Source organism: Babylonia areolata, chromosome 21 (genome assembly GCF_041734735.1).
Source record: "Babylonia areolata isolate BAREFJ2019XMU chromosome 21, ASM4173473v1, whole genome shotgun sequence".
NCBI classification, from domain to species: domain Eukaryota; kingdom Metazoa; phylum Mollusca; class Gastropoda; order Neogastropoda; family Buccinidae; genus Babylonia; species Babylonia areolata.
In genome coordinates, this window is record NC_134896.1 from 55,100,036 (window position 1) to 55,115,035 (window position 15,000).

Below are 15,000 nucleotides of genomic sequence, written 5' to 3' on the forward strand. Positions count from 1 at the left end.
TACATATGTATGTGTACATAACTACATGCATGTATATGAATGTGTATTGTGTGTGCGTGTGTTTATGTAAGTTTGTGCCTGCCTATGTGCGCGTATGTGTTAGGGTAGCTGTTAGATACACATGTATGTTAAAATGTATGTATGCAGCGTGTGTGTGTGTGTGTGTGTGTGTGTGTGCGTGTGTGTGTGTGTGTGTGTAGTCACATTTTGGTGTGTGTATGTAACATAGATATGATGTTTTATGTTAACAAAAGCGTTTTTGTAAAGCACCTAGAGCAGATTTCTGGATAGTGTGCTATATAAGTATCCATTATTATTATTATTATTATTATTATTAAGCCTTAACGCAGTCTGCATGCTTTGATATTTCCTTGAAACTAAAACAGAAATGGTGGTACTTTTTTAAGTTACAGAATTGAATGAATATTGAAGTAACTTGGAGTGATATTTAAGGATTGAAAAAGACTCTCTTTGAATCAGCTTATCGAGGTTCAATATATAATGATATATATACATGTATAAATGGTACATTTAAGTGTAGTCTCTTTCAGTGTGAAAACAAAACCAAAAAAATCATTAACAAGTAAAACAAGAGGCTGAAGTTCATATTTGTTTAGTTTCCTTACTGTCTGTTAAAATATTTATTTTTCATTTTCACAAAGTATATATATTATTAATTATTAATAATCATTTCAAGCTAAGGAATGCTGTAGAAAGTGTTTCATATGCTTTGTCAGTTTATGTTTGGTGAAATCAGTGGTGAGCTGAGCTGAAATAAAAATCAGTGCATATATATATATATCAAATCAGTGCATGTATATATATATATATATATATATATATATATATATATATACATACACACACACAGGAGAATATTAGATAACCTCACAGCAACCCATGATGCTAAGAACTAAAAAGTGGTAGGGGCTTCGCAGGTGGTGTCCTAAGTACATTAAATCAGAGCAGGCACCACTGAACACCACTGAAGTGACTCAGCAGCAGTGCAGGGTCTCCTCTTGTGTGTGGCCTCCTGGCAACCTAACATCAATGGTGCGCTGCGGACTGTCGACGTTGGGGAGTGTGACAAACGAACCTGGGTGTGGCTGTGTTTGGGGGACTCGTAATGAGTGGCGTGGGAGCAATGCCGCTGAAATAGTGGAGGTGACGGGGCAGGAAAAAAAGAAAGAAAATAAAGTAGTAACACATATTATGTGATTCATACAGTTAATTGAAAAAAAGGTTCATTCAATCATTGTTCAGCTGTGATTAAGGTTTAACAAGAATTTTTTTGATTGACTCCAAATCAATCAGATTGGCAGTCATCTTTCTTGCTGCGTGAAACCCAGAATAAGAACAAGAAAGAATCAGGGAACAATAAAGATGAACGCCAAACAGCCATGCCTTTGACAACAGAATTTCAGATGGATTCTCCATCTTGCTCAGTGATTTTGACACTCTGTAAAGAGCATGCTCTGAAAACAGACACTGTAAAGAGCATGCTCTGAAAACACATTCTGTAAAGAGCATGCTCTGAAAACACATTCTGTAAAGAGCATGCTCTGAAAACAGACACTCTGTAAATAGCATGCTCTGAAAACAGACACTCTGTAAATAGCGTGCTCTGAAAACAGACACTCTGTAAAGAGCATGCTCTGAAAACAGACACTCTGTAAATAGCATGCTCTGAAAACAGACACTCTGTAAAGAGCATGCTCTGAAAACAGACATTCTGTAAAGAGCATGCTCTGAAAACAGACACTCTGTAAAGAGCATGCTCTGAAAACAGCCACTCTGTAAAGAGCATGCTCTGAAAACACATTCTGTAAAGAGCATGCTCTGAAAACAGACACTCTGTAAATAGCGTGCTCTGAAAACAGACACTCTGTAAATAGCGTGCTCTGAAAACAGACACTCTGTAAAGAGCATGCTCTGAAAACAGACACTCTGTAAAGAGCATGCTCTGAAAACAGACACTCTGTAAATAGCGTGCTCTGAAAACAGGCACTCTGTAAATAGCATGCTCTGAAAACAGACACTCTGTAAATAGCGTGCTCTGAAAACAGACACTCTGTAAAGAGCATGCTCTGAAAACGGATGGTGTAAACAAAGTTGATTAACTAGAAGGTAAATGATGAGACAGCTATTAGAAGTTGTAAAGTTCAGTTAAAGACAGTTCTAAGACAGCATAAAAAGTGTGTTTGTGTGTGTCTGTATCTCTGTGTGTGTGTGCATGTGTGTGCGTGTGTGTGTGTGTGTGTGTCATGTCTAAGGGTGCATGTTGATGGCGTAGTTTAATCATTCTGCTGTAAATGGATAAGCTCAGGTTTAGTGTGGCTTGTCACCGTCTGAATAAGTATCTTGAGCAGGAAGTAAAATTAACAACGACCAAAGGATAAAAAATAAAAGCAAAAAATAAAAAAAGAGCATAACATTTATTCCTGCCATACAGCCTCTGTGTGGGTGCGTGTGTGTGTGTGTGTGTGTGTGTGTGTGTGTGTGTGTGTGTGCACTGTGTGTGAGCAGAAATTGACTTCAGGTTCCTTGGGTCTAAGGCAGACCTGGGTAGAGTTGGTTCCTCAGAAATAGGGTGTCAGCAACTCAGTGCAATATTTTAATTTTTTTTTTACAATAAATTGAATTTTATAATGACATGCTTTGGTCCTCAGCCTGTCAAATGATAGATTTTCAGCAAAGCTGGCTTTTGCTTTGTTTTGAAACTCAGGGAGATAATTACTAGGTTAGCTGCTGACAAACCTGCGCAAATTGCTGGTACACACATGTGTATGTCTTGTGTGTATACATCTTTGAGTATGTATTCAAGACTGCTGCATAGATAATAATAATAATGGATACTTATATGGCACATTATCCAGAAATCTGCTCTAGGTGCTTTACAAAAACGCTTTTGTTAACATAAAACATCATATCTATGTTACATACACACACCAAAATGTGACTACACACACACACACACACACACACACACACACACACACACACACACACACACACACACATGCTCTAGATAGATGTATATATATATATATATATCCATTCATGTTGTGTTGACAATCAGCTATCAAGGTGAATCATATGATATAATAGTCTGGGTTGTCCCCAGGCCCTGTGTGTGTGTCACTGTGTGTGTGTGTATACATGTACATGAGTGTGCCAATCAATTAATGTGGCTCTCACTCTCTCTCTCTCTCTCTCTCTCTCTCTCTCTCTCTCTCTCTCTCTCTCTCTCTCTCTGTGTGTGTGTGTGTGTATTCAGGGTAATGTCAAGTTTAATGTTTGCATTTTCTGAGCTACTGAAACTCTTGAAGTGCAAAAGGAACACGTCTTTTAGATTTCCTCTCTCTCTCTCTCTCTCTCTCTCTCTCTCTCTCTCTCTCTCTCTCTCTCTCTTTAACCCCCTCCCCCCACGACCCCCCATACCCAATGGCCCCTCTCTTCCTCCCCCCCCCCCCTTTTGTGTGTGTGTGTGTGTGTGTGTTTTCATTTTCTTTCTCTTTTCTATTTTTCAAACAAACAAAACTGTCTGTTTCAGGCCCGCAACCTGAACTCCGGCGAGCTGGCAGCGTTTAAAGTCATCAAAGTAGAACCAGGTAATGGAACAGTCTATGGACAGGTATTTACTGCATAATTATGTTTTTTTGGTCATAGCAGATTTCTCAGCGTGAAGTTTGGGCTGCTCTCCCCAGGGAGAGCGGTGTCACCACAGCACAACCCATATAATTTTTTCTTTATTCTTTTGATCCACAAGTGTGTGAATTGTTTAACTATCAAAGTGGATTTTCCTCACAGCCATACAGAAGACAAACCCTTTTGTTCATGTAGGTTCCTTTACACGCTCTGTCTAAGTGGATGCTGCAATGGGATCTCATCTATCATCTCATGAAGAGAGAGAGAAGAGAGAGAGAGAACAGAATGTGGAAAAGATCGAGTACAAAATGTAAAATGGAGAGGGTGAGTAAGTCGGTGAATCCTGTGTGGCATCAACTCAAGACAGTGCAGAGTGTAGAATGTAAAATGGAGAGGGTGAGTACGTCGGTGAATCCTGTGTGGCATCAACTCAAGACAGTGCAGAGTACAAAATGTAAAATGGAGAGGGTGAATAAGTCGGTGAATCCTGTGTGGCATCAACTCAAGACAGTGCAAAATGTAAAATGGAGAGGATGAGTAAGTCGGTGAATCCTGTGTGGCATCAACTCAAGACAGTGCAGAGTACAGAATGTAAAATGGAGAGGGTGAGTAAGTCGGTGAATCCTGTGTGGCATCAACTCAAGACAGTGCAGAGTACAAAATGTAAAATGAAGAGGATGAGTATGTCGGTGAATCCTGTGTGGCATCAACTCGAGACAGTGCAGAGTGTAGAATGTAAAATGGAGAGGATGAGTATGTCGGTGAATCCTGTGTGGCATCAACTCAAGACAGTACAAAATGTAAAATGGAGAGGGTGAGTACGTCGGTGAATCCTGTGTGGCATCAACTCAAGACAGTGCAGAGTGTAGAATGTAAAATGGAGAGGGTGAGTATGTCGGTGAATCCTGTGTGGCATCAACTCAAGACAGTGCAAAATGTAAAATGGAGAGGGTGAGTATGTCGGTGAATCCTGTGTGGCATCAACTCAAGACAGTGCAGAGTGTAGAATGTAAAATGGAGAGGGTGAGTATGTCGGTGAATCCTGTGTGGCATCAACTCAAGACAGTGCAAAATGTAAAATGGAGAGGGTGAGTATGTCGGTGAATCCTGTGTGGCATCAACTCAAGACAGTGCAGAGTGTAGAATGTAAAATGGAGAGGGTGAGTATGTCGGTGAATCCTGTGTGGCATGAACTCAAGACAGTGCAGAGTGTAGAATGTAAAATGGAGAGGGTGAGTATGTCGGTGAATCCTGTGTGGCATCAACTCAAGACAGTGCAAAGTGTAGAATGTAAAATGGAGAGGGTGAGTATGTCGGTGAATCCTGTGTGGCATCAACTCAAGACAGTGCAGAGTGTAGAATGTAAAATGGAGAGGGTGAGTACGTCGGTGAATCCTGTGTGGCATCAACTCAAGACAGTGCAGAGTGTAGAATGTAAAATTGAGAGGGTGAGTACGTCGGTGAATCCTGTGTGGCATCAACTCAAGACAGTGCAGAGTGTAGAATGTAAAATGGAGAGGGTGAGTACGTCGGTGAATCCTGTGTGGCATCAACTCAAGACAGTGCAGAGTGTAGAATGTAAAATGGAGAGGATGAGTAAGTCGGTGAATCCTGTGTGGCATCAACTCAAGACAGTGCAGAGTGTAGAATGTAAAATGGAGAGGGTGAGTATGTCGGTGAATCCTGTGTGGCATCAACTCAAGACAGTGCAGAGTGTAGAATGTAAAATGGAGAGGGTGAGTATGTCGGTGAATCCTGTGTGGCATCAACTCAAGACAGTGCAAAATGTAAAATGGAGAGGGTGAGTACGTCGGTGAATCCTGTGTGGCATCAACTCAAGACAGTGCAGAGTGTAGAATGTAAAATGGAGAGGGTGAGTATGTCGGTGAATCCTGTGTGGCATCAACTCAAGACAGTGCAGAGTGTAGAATGTAAAATGGAGAGGGTGAGTATGTCGGTGAATCCTGTGTGGCATCAACTCAAGACAGTGCAGAGTGTAGAATGTAAAATGAGAGGGTGAGTACGTCGGTGAATCCTGTGTGGCATCAACTCAAGACAGTGCAAAATGTAAAATGAGAGGGTGAGTACGTCGGTGAATCCTGTGTGGCATCAACTCAAGACAGTGCAAAATGTAAAATGAAGAGGGTGAGTACGTCGGTGAATCCTGTGTGGCATCAACTCAAGACAGTGCAGAGTGTAGAATGTAAAATGGAGAGGGTGAGTATGTCGGTGAATCCTGTGTGGCATCAACTCAAGACAGTGCAGAGTGTAGAATGTAAAATGGAGAGGGTGAGTATGTCGGTGAATCCTGTGTGGCGTCAACTCAAGACAGTGCAGAGTGTAGAATGTAAAATGGAGAGGGTGAGTATGTCGGTGAATCCTGTGTGGCATCAACTCAAGACAGTGCAAAATGTAAAATGGAGAGGGTGAGTACGTCGGTGAATCCTGTGTGGCATCAACTCAAGACAGTGCAGAGTGTAGAATGTAAAATGGAGAGGGTGAGTAAGTCGGTGAATCCTGTGTGGCATCAACTCAAGACAGTGCAGAGTGTAGAATGTAAAATGGAGAGGGTGAGTATGTCGGTGAATCCTGTGTGGCATCAACTCAAGACAGTGCAGAGTGTAGAATGTAAAATGAAGAGGGTGAGTACGTCGGTGAATCCTGTGTGGCATCAACTCAAGACAGTGCAGAGTGTAGAATGTAAAATGAAGAGGGTGAGTACGTCGGTGAATCCTGTGTGGCATCAACTCAAGACAGTGCAGAGTGTAGAATGTAAAATGGAGAGGGTGAGTATGTCGGTGAATCCTGTGTGGCATCAACTCAAGACAGTGCAAAATGTAAAATGAAGAGGGTGAGTATGTCGGTGAATCCTGTGTGGCATCAACTCAAGACAGTGCAGAGTGTAGAATGTAAAATGGAGAGGGTGAGTATGTCGGTGAATCCTGTGTGGCATCAACTCAAGACAGTGCAAAATGTAAAATGAAGAGGGTGAGTACGTCGGTGAATCCTGTGTGGCATCAACTCAAGACAGTGCAAAATGTAAAATGAAGAGGGTGAGTACGTCGGTGAATCCTGTGTGGCATCAACTCAAGACAGTGCAGAGTGTAGAATGTAAAATGGAGAGGGTGAGTAAGTCGGTGAATCCTGTGTGGCATCAACTCAAGACAGTGCAGAGTGTAGAATGTAAAATGGAGAGGGTGAGTAAGTCGGTGAATCCTGTGTGGCGTCAACTCGGGACAGTGCAGTGCCCTGCACGGTAACCAAGTTTGACCCCCCCTAAGTCACACCAACTGGTGTGAGTGACTGCTGCCACACAGTGAGCACACTGAGCTGGCCACACTTCCTGACCCCTGTGAGCGGGGTCAGTGACACTGACGGACAGTGGCGGTTCAGTGAAGTGGACTGCCCCACCCCATCATGATGATGATGATGATGATGGTGATGATGATGATGATAGTAATAATGGTAATAATGATATTATTATGAGTAATGAATAATAATAATAATAATAATAATGGATAGTTATACAGCACACTATCCAGAAATCTGCTCTAGGTGCTTTACAAAAACGCTTTTGTTAACATAAAACATTATATCTATGTTACATACAGATACACACACCAAAATGTGACCACACACACACACACACACACACACACACACACACACACACTAGTAATAGTAAAGAATAATTCTTATAATTTGATATAAACATAATAAAGCATAATTCCCCCCCAACCCCCCCCCCCCCCCAAAAAAAAAAAATTTTAAAAAAAATAAATCCAGGCTCAGTATGCTGTACAACAACGAGTGCGCCGTCACCGTGATTCGAACCCGGGACCCTCAGATTGAAAGTCCAACGCTTTAACCATTCAGCTACTGCGCCCGTCGAAGTCAGCAGCTGATAGAGACTGGATGACGGAAGCCCAAAACAGGCCAGGTAAGGTGGGGACCACCTGTGATGCACCCAAGGGGAATGTGCATGGTATGAGTCATGTATCGACAGGCCCCATAGCCGAATGGTTAAAGCGTTGGACTTTCGATCTGAGGGTCCCGGGTTCAAATCATGGTGACAGCGCCTGGTGGGTAAAGGGTGGAGATTTTTTTATGATCTCCCAGGTCAACATATGTGCAGACCTGCTAGTGCCTGAACCCCCTTCGTGTGTATACGCAAGCATAAGATCAAATACGCAGGTTAAAGATCCTGTAATCCATGTCAGCGTTTGGTGGGTTATGGAAACAAGAACATACCCAGCATGCACACCCCCGAAAGCGGAGTATGGCTGCCTACATGGCGGGGTAAAAACGGTCATACACGTAAAAAGCCCACTCATGTATATACGAGTGAACGTGGGAGTTGAAGCCCACGAATGCAGAAGAAGAAGAAGAGTTATGTATCATCCTGTTTGGTGGTGGCGGTGGTGGTGGTGGTGGTCCCACTGAACATGTACGCTGCTAACAGTACAGCTTCTATATATATAGCGTCTTTGTGTTTGCGCTATTATTTCCATATGAATGAATTCAGTCCCTTCTTCTTCCCACTCACTGTCACAGGAGGAAAGGAAGTCCTTGAGCTGTGCAGCCAAGCAGAGCTAACACAAATACTCTTCTTTTTCCCTCCCCCTTTCTCTCTCTCTCTCTCAGTCCCCTTTCAGTCGACCTTTAATCACATAGGTGTGTGGTGGTGGTTGAGTTTTGCAGTGTGGATTGAGGACATGTACATCTGAACAGGCTTGTTTGATTCATGTACCCTTTCGTCTCTGTGGGTGCGTGTGCACCATTTAAGGTGCCGTACATAGAACGAGGAAATAAAGAGAAATGCATGTATACATACAGAAACACACACAGACACACAAACAGACAGACACACGCACACACACACGCACACACACACATGCACTCACTCACGAACGCACATGCACATACTCACAAGCACAGGCATGGTGTTAATGAAATACACAGGAAAACGAAACATATAGAACACACACACGCACACACACACACACACACATTTATGTTTCATTGTGTCTTATAAACTTTAAGGTTTTATGACAATAAAAAGTATTCTATTCTATTCTATTCTATTCACACACACACACACACACACACACACACACACACACACACACACACACACAAAGAGAGAAGGGGAGAGCTCTGAAGAAAGAGGGGGGGGGGGGGGGGGGAAGAAAAGGAGAGAGGGAGAGAGAGAGGGGAAAGGGGGTGGGGGGGGGGGCAGAGAGAGAGAGTGAGCCAGGCCTTGGTGTTTTGTGTTGCAGGTGATGACTTTGCCATCATCCAGCAGGAGATACTGATGATGAAGGACTGCAGGCATGAGAACATTGTACGCTACTTTGACAGTTACCTCAGGTAAGGAGAACATTGTACGCTACTTTGACAGTTACCTCAGGTAAGGAGAACTTTGTACGCTACTTTGACAGTTAAGGAGAACATTGTACACTACTTTGACAGTTACCTCAAGTAAGGAGAACATTGTACACTACTTTGACAGTTACCTCGGGTAAGGAGAACTTTTTACACTACTTTGACAGTTACCTTCGGTAAGGAGAATATTGTACGCTACTTTGACAGTTACCTCAGGTAAGTAGAACATTGTACACTACTTTGACAGTTACCTCGGGTAAGGAGAACTTTTTACACTACTTTGACAGTTACCTTCGGTAAGGAGAACATTGTGTGCTACTTTGACAGTTACCTCAGGTAAGTAGAACATTGTACACTACTTTGACAGTTACCTCAGGTAAGGAGAACTTTGTACACTACTTTGACAGTTACCTCAGGTAAGGAGAACATTGTGCGCTACTTTGACAGTTACCTCAGGTAAGGAGAACATTGTACGCTACTTTGACAGTTACCTCAGGTGAGGAGAACTTTTTACACTACTTTTGATAGTTACCTCAGGTAAGGATAACATTGTGCACTACTTTGATAGTTACCTCAGGTAAGGAGAACATTGTACACTACTTTGACAGTTACCTCAGGTAAGGAGAACATTGTATGCTACTTTAACAGTTACCTCAGGTAAGGAGAACATTGTACACTACTTTGACAGTTACCTCAGGTAAGGAGAACTTTGTACGCTACTTTGACAGTTACCTCAGGTAAGGAGAACTTTGTACACTACTTTGACAGTTACCTCAGGTAAGGAGAACATTGTGTGCTACTTTGACAGTTACCTCAGGTAAGGAGAACTTTGTACACTACTTTGACAGTTGCCCCAAGCAAGGTGCCCCACTCACATAGGATGTGTTTGCCATTTCTTGTTTAACTTCCCTTTGTTTTCTGTTATATGCAGTCGGCATCACTGGGCAAAGCTTAATGTGGGGTATATGACCATTGCTGTGTTTGGCATGGTTGCTGTGAATGGGTGTTCTTGTTGGAATGTGATGAGCATGGTCAGACTTTTGTGTTGATCAGTGCAACGAGTCAACTGTTTGTATCTTTGGATGTGAAAAATTATTCTTGTACTGTTGTAGCGTGAATGTTGTATCGTCCACAGTCTTTAGATCTGAAAGGGAAAGGTTTTGACGGAGAAAAATAAAATAACCCTGATTAGACTTGAAAATGATCAGTTAAAAAAAAAAAAAATTGATGAAAGGCTTATAAATAAAACGAAAATGCAACAATTTTTTTTTCTGTCATGATCGTACTGTGGACCAGTCTATCTTACTGAAGAGGTTATTATATTATCACAGACTGTTTTAGTCAGACTGCTTGTTGCGGGAGATTGGGGGGCAGGGTACGAACTTTCACCCCCCCCAGCGATTGTCTGCGATAACCGGACCTGGAGAAACAAGTGGGAAATGCTCTTTCCACTTGGTGTGCCGGGTGAGCAAATGTCTGCCTGGCAGTGAAAGAGTGACTCAGCTGTCGTTGCTGATCACACTTACTTCCTTCCTTCCTTCCATTTTGGCCTGAACACTTCCACCCTAGGTTTTTCTCTGAATCCTGTAGTTCATGCTGTTTATTTGTATTTCTTTTTATCACAACAGATTTCTCTGTGTGAAATTCAGGCTGCTGTCCCCAGGGGAGAGCGCATCGCTACACTACAGTGCCACCCAATTTTTTTTTGTATTTTTTCCTGCGTGCAGTTTTATTTGTTTTTCCTATCGAAGCGGATTTTTCTACAGAATTTTGCCAAAAACAACCCTTTTGTTGCCGTGGGTTCTTTTACGTGCGCTAAGTGCATGCTGCACGCGGGACCTCGGTTTATCGTCTCATCCGAATGACTAGCGTCCAGACCACCACTCAAGGTCTAGTGGAGGGGGAGAAAATATCGGCGGCTGAGCCGTGATTCGAACCAGCGCGCTCAAATTTTCCCGCTTTCTAGACGGACGCGTTGCCTCTCGGCCATCACTCCACATGGTTTATGTAGTGATTACCTCCGATGACTGGTCACCGCACTGCTGGTACTTACTTCTCTTGGCTGTCTCCTGACTCAGGGAGTCAAGTGGAAATTGGTGGCGACAAGTTGATCTTTTTGACTCACTTGTGTAAACAAAGTGAGTCTATGTTTTAACCCGGTGTTCGGTTGTCTGTGTGTGTGTGTCTGTGTGTCCGTGTGTCCGTGGTAAACTTTAACATTGACATTTTCTCTGCAAATACTTTGTCAGTTGACACCAAATTAGGCATAAAAATAGGAAAAATTCAGTTCTTTCCAGTCATTTTGTTTAAAACAATATTGCACCTCTGGGATGGGCACAAAAAAATATAGAATGAAGCCTAATTATATGCAAACTGCATTTACTGTTATATTTATATTTTTTGTATTCTCTAAACTTGGCACTTTGATCTGATATTCTGACACAACAACAAGAGCAGTCATTATTATCATTTTCTGTTCAAACAGGAACTTCTTTTGCTAAGCATGGAAGTTTTATTTATTTTGCAAACGTTTTTGGTGCAGATAGTAAAAAAGGGAAATTACTCTGTGATTAATGCTAGGGGACTTAATTTATCACAAGTGAGTCTTGAAGGCCTTGCCTCTCTTGTTTTTAATTGAAGTGTTGTGTTGGCCAAGAGGTGACGCGTTCACCCAGGAAGTGAGAGAATCTGAGCGCGCTGGTTCCGATGCCACACTCGCCTGTGTTTTCTCCTTCTCCGCTAGACTTTGAGTGGTGGTCTGGATGCTAGTCATTCAGTCGAGACGATAAACCGAGGGCCCATGTAGAGCATGTACTTGACGCACGTAAAAGAGCCCACGGCATCAAATAGGTTGTCCCTTGCAAAAATTCTGTAGAAAAATCCACTTTGTTAAAAAAAAACACCCAAAAACACTTGCAACAGAAAAAAGTATTACAATTTTTTTTTTTTTTTTTTTTTTTATAAGTGTGGCACTCTCACTGCCGCAAGATGATCTCCCTGGGGAGAGCAGCCTGAATTTCACACAGAAAAATATGCTGTGACAGAACGATACGATACAGTGCAATACAATACAATATGGTACAATACAGTACAACTCAGTAATGTGATGCAAAGCATTGCAACACAGCGCAACACAACACAACACAACACAACACATCACAACACAACACAACACAACACAACACAACACACCACACCACACCACACCACACCACACAACACAACAAATGCAACACACACCACACCACAACACAACACAGCACAGCACAGCACAACAACACAAACACAACACAACAAACACAACACACACCACACCACACAACACAACACAACACAACAAAACAAATGCAACACACACCACACAACAACACAAACACAACACAGCACAGCACAGCACAGCACAGCACAGCACAGCACAGCACAGCACAGCACAGCACAGCACAGCACAGCACAACACAACACAACACAACACAACACAACACAACACAACACAACACAACACAACACAACACAACACAACACAACACAACACAACACAACACAACACAACACAACACAACACAACACAACACAACACAACACAACACAACACAACACAACACAACACAACACAACACAACACAACACAACACAACACACCCTGTGGGAGGTCAAGACATGTACAGTGTCATTTCAAACAATCGTTCATGCTGGAAAAAAAACTACCATCCTGCAGCCCTGCCCCCCACCCCCCACCCCCCCACCCTCCCCCCCAGTCAGTGTTTGGCTGACACAGCAGTGGGAAGGCTGCGACCTCACAGTCACTTCCGTCTCTTCCTCTTGGCCTTGGTGTGGATGTCCTTGACACCGTTTCCTCTCATTTCCCCGGTGGACACTGCAGGTGTCCGTATCTGATCGTCTCCCAGGGCTGGTGTTGGCTAACCAGGACGTGTCGATTGTGAAAGGAAGCACGGAGCTCAGCTGCGTCATGCGAAGATGGATCTCCATAGCGTCTTCATTGTCGTCGTCTTCTTACCCAGAGAGAACAATGACGAAGTTGTGGATTGTGGTATTGATGTTGTTGTTACAGACGAGAGAAGTTGTGGATTGTGGTATTGATGTTGTTGTTACAGACGAGAGAAGTTGTGGATTGTGGTATTGATGTTGTTGTTACAGACGAGAGAAGTTGTGGATTGTGGTATTGATGTTGTTGTTTCAGACTAGAGAAATTGTGGATTGTAATAGTGATGTTGTTGTTACAGACGAGAGAAATTGTGGATTGTGGTATTGATGTTGTTACAGACGAGAGAAGTTGTGGATTGTGGTATTGATGTTGTTGTTACAGACGAGAGAAGTTGTGGATTGTGGTATTGATGTTGTTGTTACAGACGAGAGAAATTGTGGATTGTGGTATTGATGTTTTTGTTTCAGATCAGAGAAGTTGTGGATTGTGGTATTGATGTTGTTGTTACAGACGAGAGAAGTTGTGGATTGTGGTATTGATGTTATTGTTACAGACGAGAGAAATTGTGGATTGTGGTATTGATGTTGCTACAGACAGAGAGAAGTTGTGGATTGTGGTATTGATGTTACAGACGACGGGCGCAATAGCCGAGTGGTTAAAGCGTTGGACTGTCAATCTGAGGGTCCCAGGTTCGAATCACGGTGACGGCGCCTGGTGGGTGAAGGGTGGAGATTTTTCCGATCTCCCAGGTCAACATATGTGCAGACCTGCTAGTGCCTGAACCCCCTTTGTGTGTGTATGCAAGCAGAAGATCAAATACGCACGTTAAAGATCCTGTAATCCATGTCAGCGTTTGGTGGGTTATGGAAACAAGAACATACCCAGCATGCACACCCCCGAAAATGGAGTATGGCTGCCTACATGGCGGGGTAAAAACGGTCATACACGTTAAAGCCCACTCGTGTGCATACGAGTGAACGTGGGAGTTGAAGCCCACGAACGCAGAAGAAGAAGAAGAAGATGTTACAGACAAGAAATGTTATGGATTGTGGTATTGATGTTGTTACAGACGAGAGAAGTTGTGGATTGTGGTATTGATGTTACAACAGACAAGAGATGTTATGGATTTTGGTAATGGATGTTGTTACAGACGAGAGAAGTTGTGGATTGCCATGGAGTACTGTGGAGGGGGGTCCATGCAGGACATCTACCATGGTGAGCCAGGCTGGTGACGTGACTGCTCACATCTTAACTGACCCATACTGCTGCTTTTCTTCTTCTTTTCTTCTTCTTGTCTGATTCCTCTCCGTCTTCTTCCTCTATCTCCTTTACTCCTCCTCCTCCTTCTACATCTCCTCCTCCTCCTCTTCATCTTCTTATTCTGCTCCTCCTTCTCCTCCTCTTCTTCTTTTCCGTTCATGGGCTTCAGTGCTCACATTCACTCATGTACATGTAGTTGTAGATTTTTTTTTTCATACATCACTGTCTTTATCTCGCTATATTGGCAGCCATTCTGCAGTGTTATCTTCACTTATTTATTTACTTATTTCTTTTTATTTTATTTTATTTTATATATATATATATTTTTTTTCTCTCTCAAAGCCTGACTAAGCGCGTTTGGTTATGCTGCTGGTCAGGCATCTGCTTGGCAGATGTGGTGTAGCGTATATGGATTTGTCCGAACGCAGTGACGCCTCCTTAAGCTACTGAAACTGAAACTGAAACTTTTTTTTTTTGTCTTCCCCTCTGTGCATGATTCAGTGCATGATGGTAGTACAGACGGGCGCAATAGCCGAGTGGTTAAAGCGTTGGACTGTCAATCTGAGGGTCCCAGGTTCGAATCATGGTGACGGCACCTGGTGGGTAAAGGGTAGAGATTTTTACGATCTCCCAGGTCAACATATGTGCAGACCTGCTAGTGCTTGAACCCCCTTCATGTGTATACGCAAGCAGAAGATCAAATACGCACGTTAAAGATCCTGTAAACTATGTCAGCGTTCGGTGGGTTATGGAAACAAGAACAT

At 42.9% G+C, this 15,000-nt stretch overlaps 1 protein-coding gene across 3 annotated transcripts in view; it reads left to right on the forward strand.

The window, feature by feature from the left end:
• The window catches only part of LOC143295841 (mitogen-activated protein kinase kinase kinase kinase 5-like), a 75,142-nt gene that overhangs the window by 1,954 nt on the left and 58,188 nt on the right, over positions 1-15,000 (forward strand). For 2 of the 3 annotated variants that reach the window (XM_076607487.1, XM_076607488.1), the window contains exons 2-4: positions 3,554-3,611; positions 8,928-9,018; positions 14,127-14,191. In XM_076607487.1, the coding sequence (XP_076463602.1) occupies positions 3,554-3,611; positions 8,928-9,018; positions 14,127-14,191 (214 nt within the window). Of the gene's footprint in view, positions 1-3,553; positions 3,612-8,927; positions 9,019-13,060; positions 13,082-14,126; positions 14,192-15,000 lie in introns of those variants that run through there. The other variant, XM_076607489.1, reaches the window with a different exon arrangement.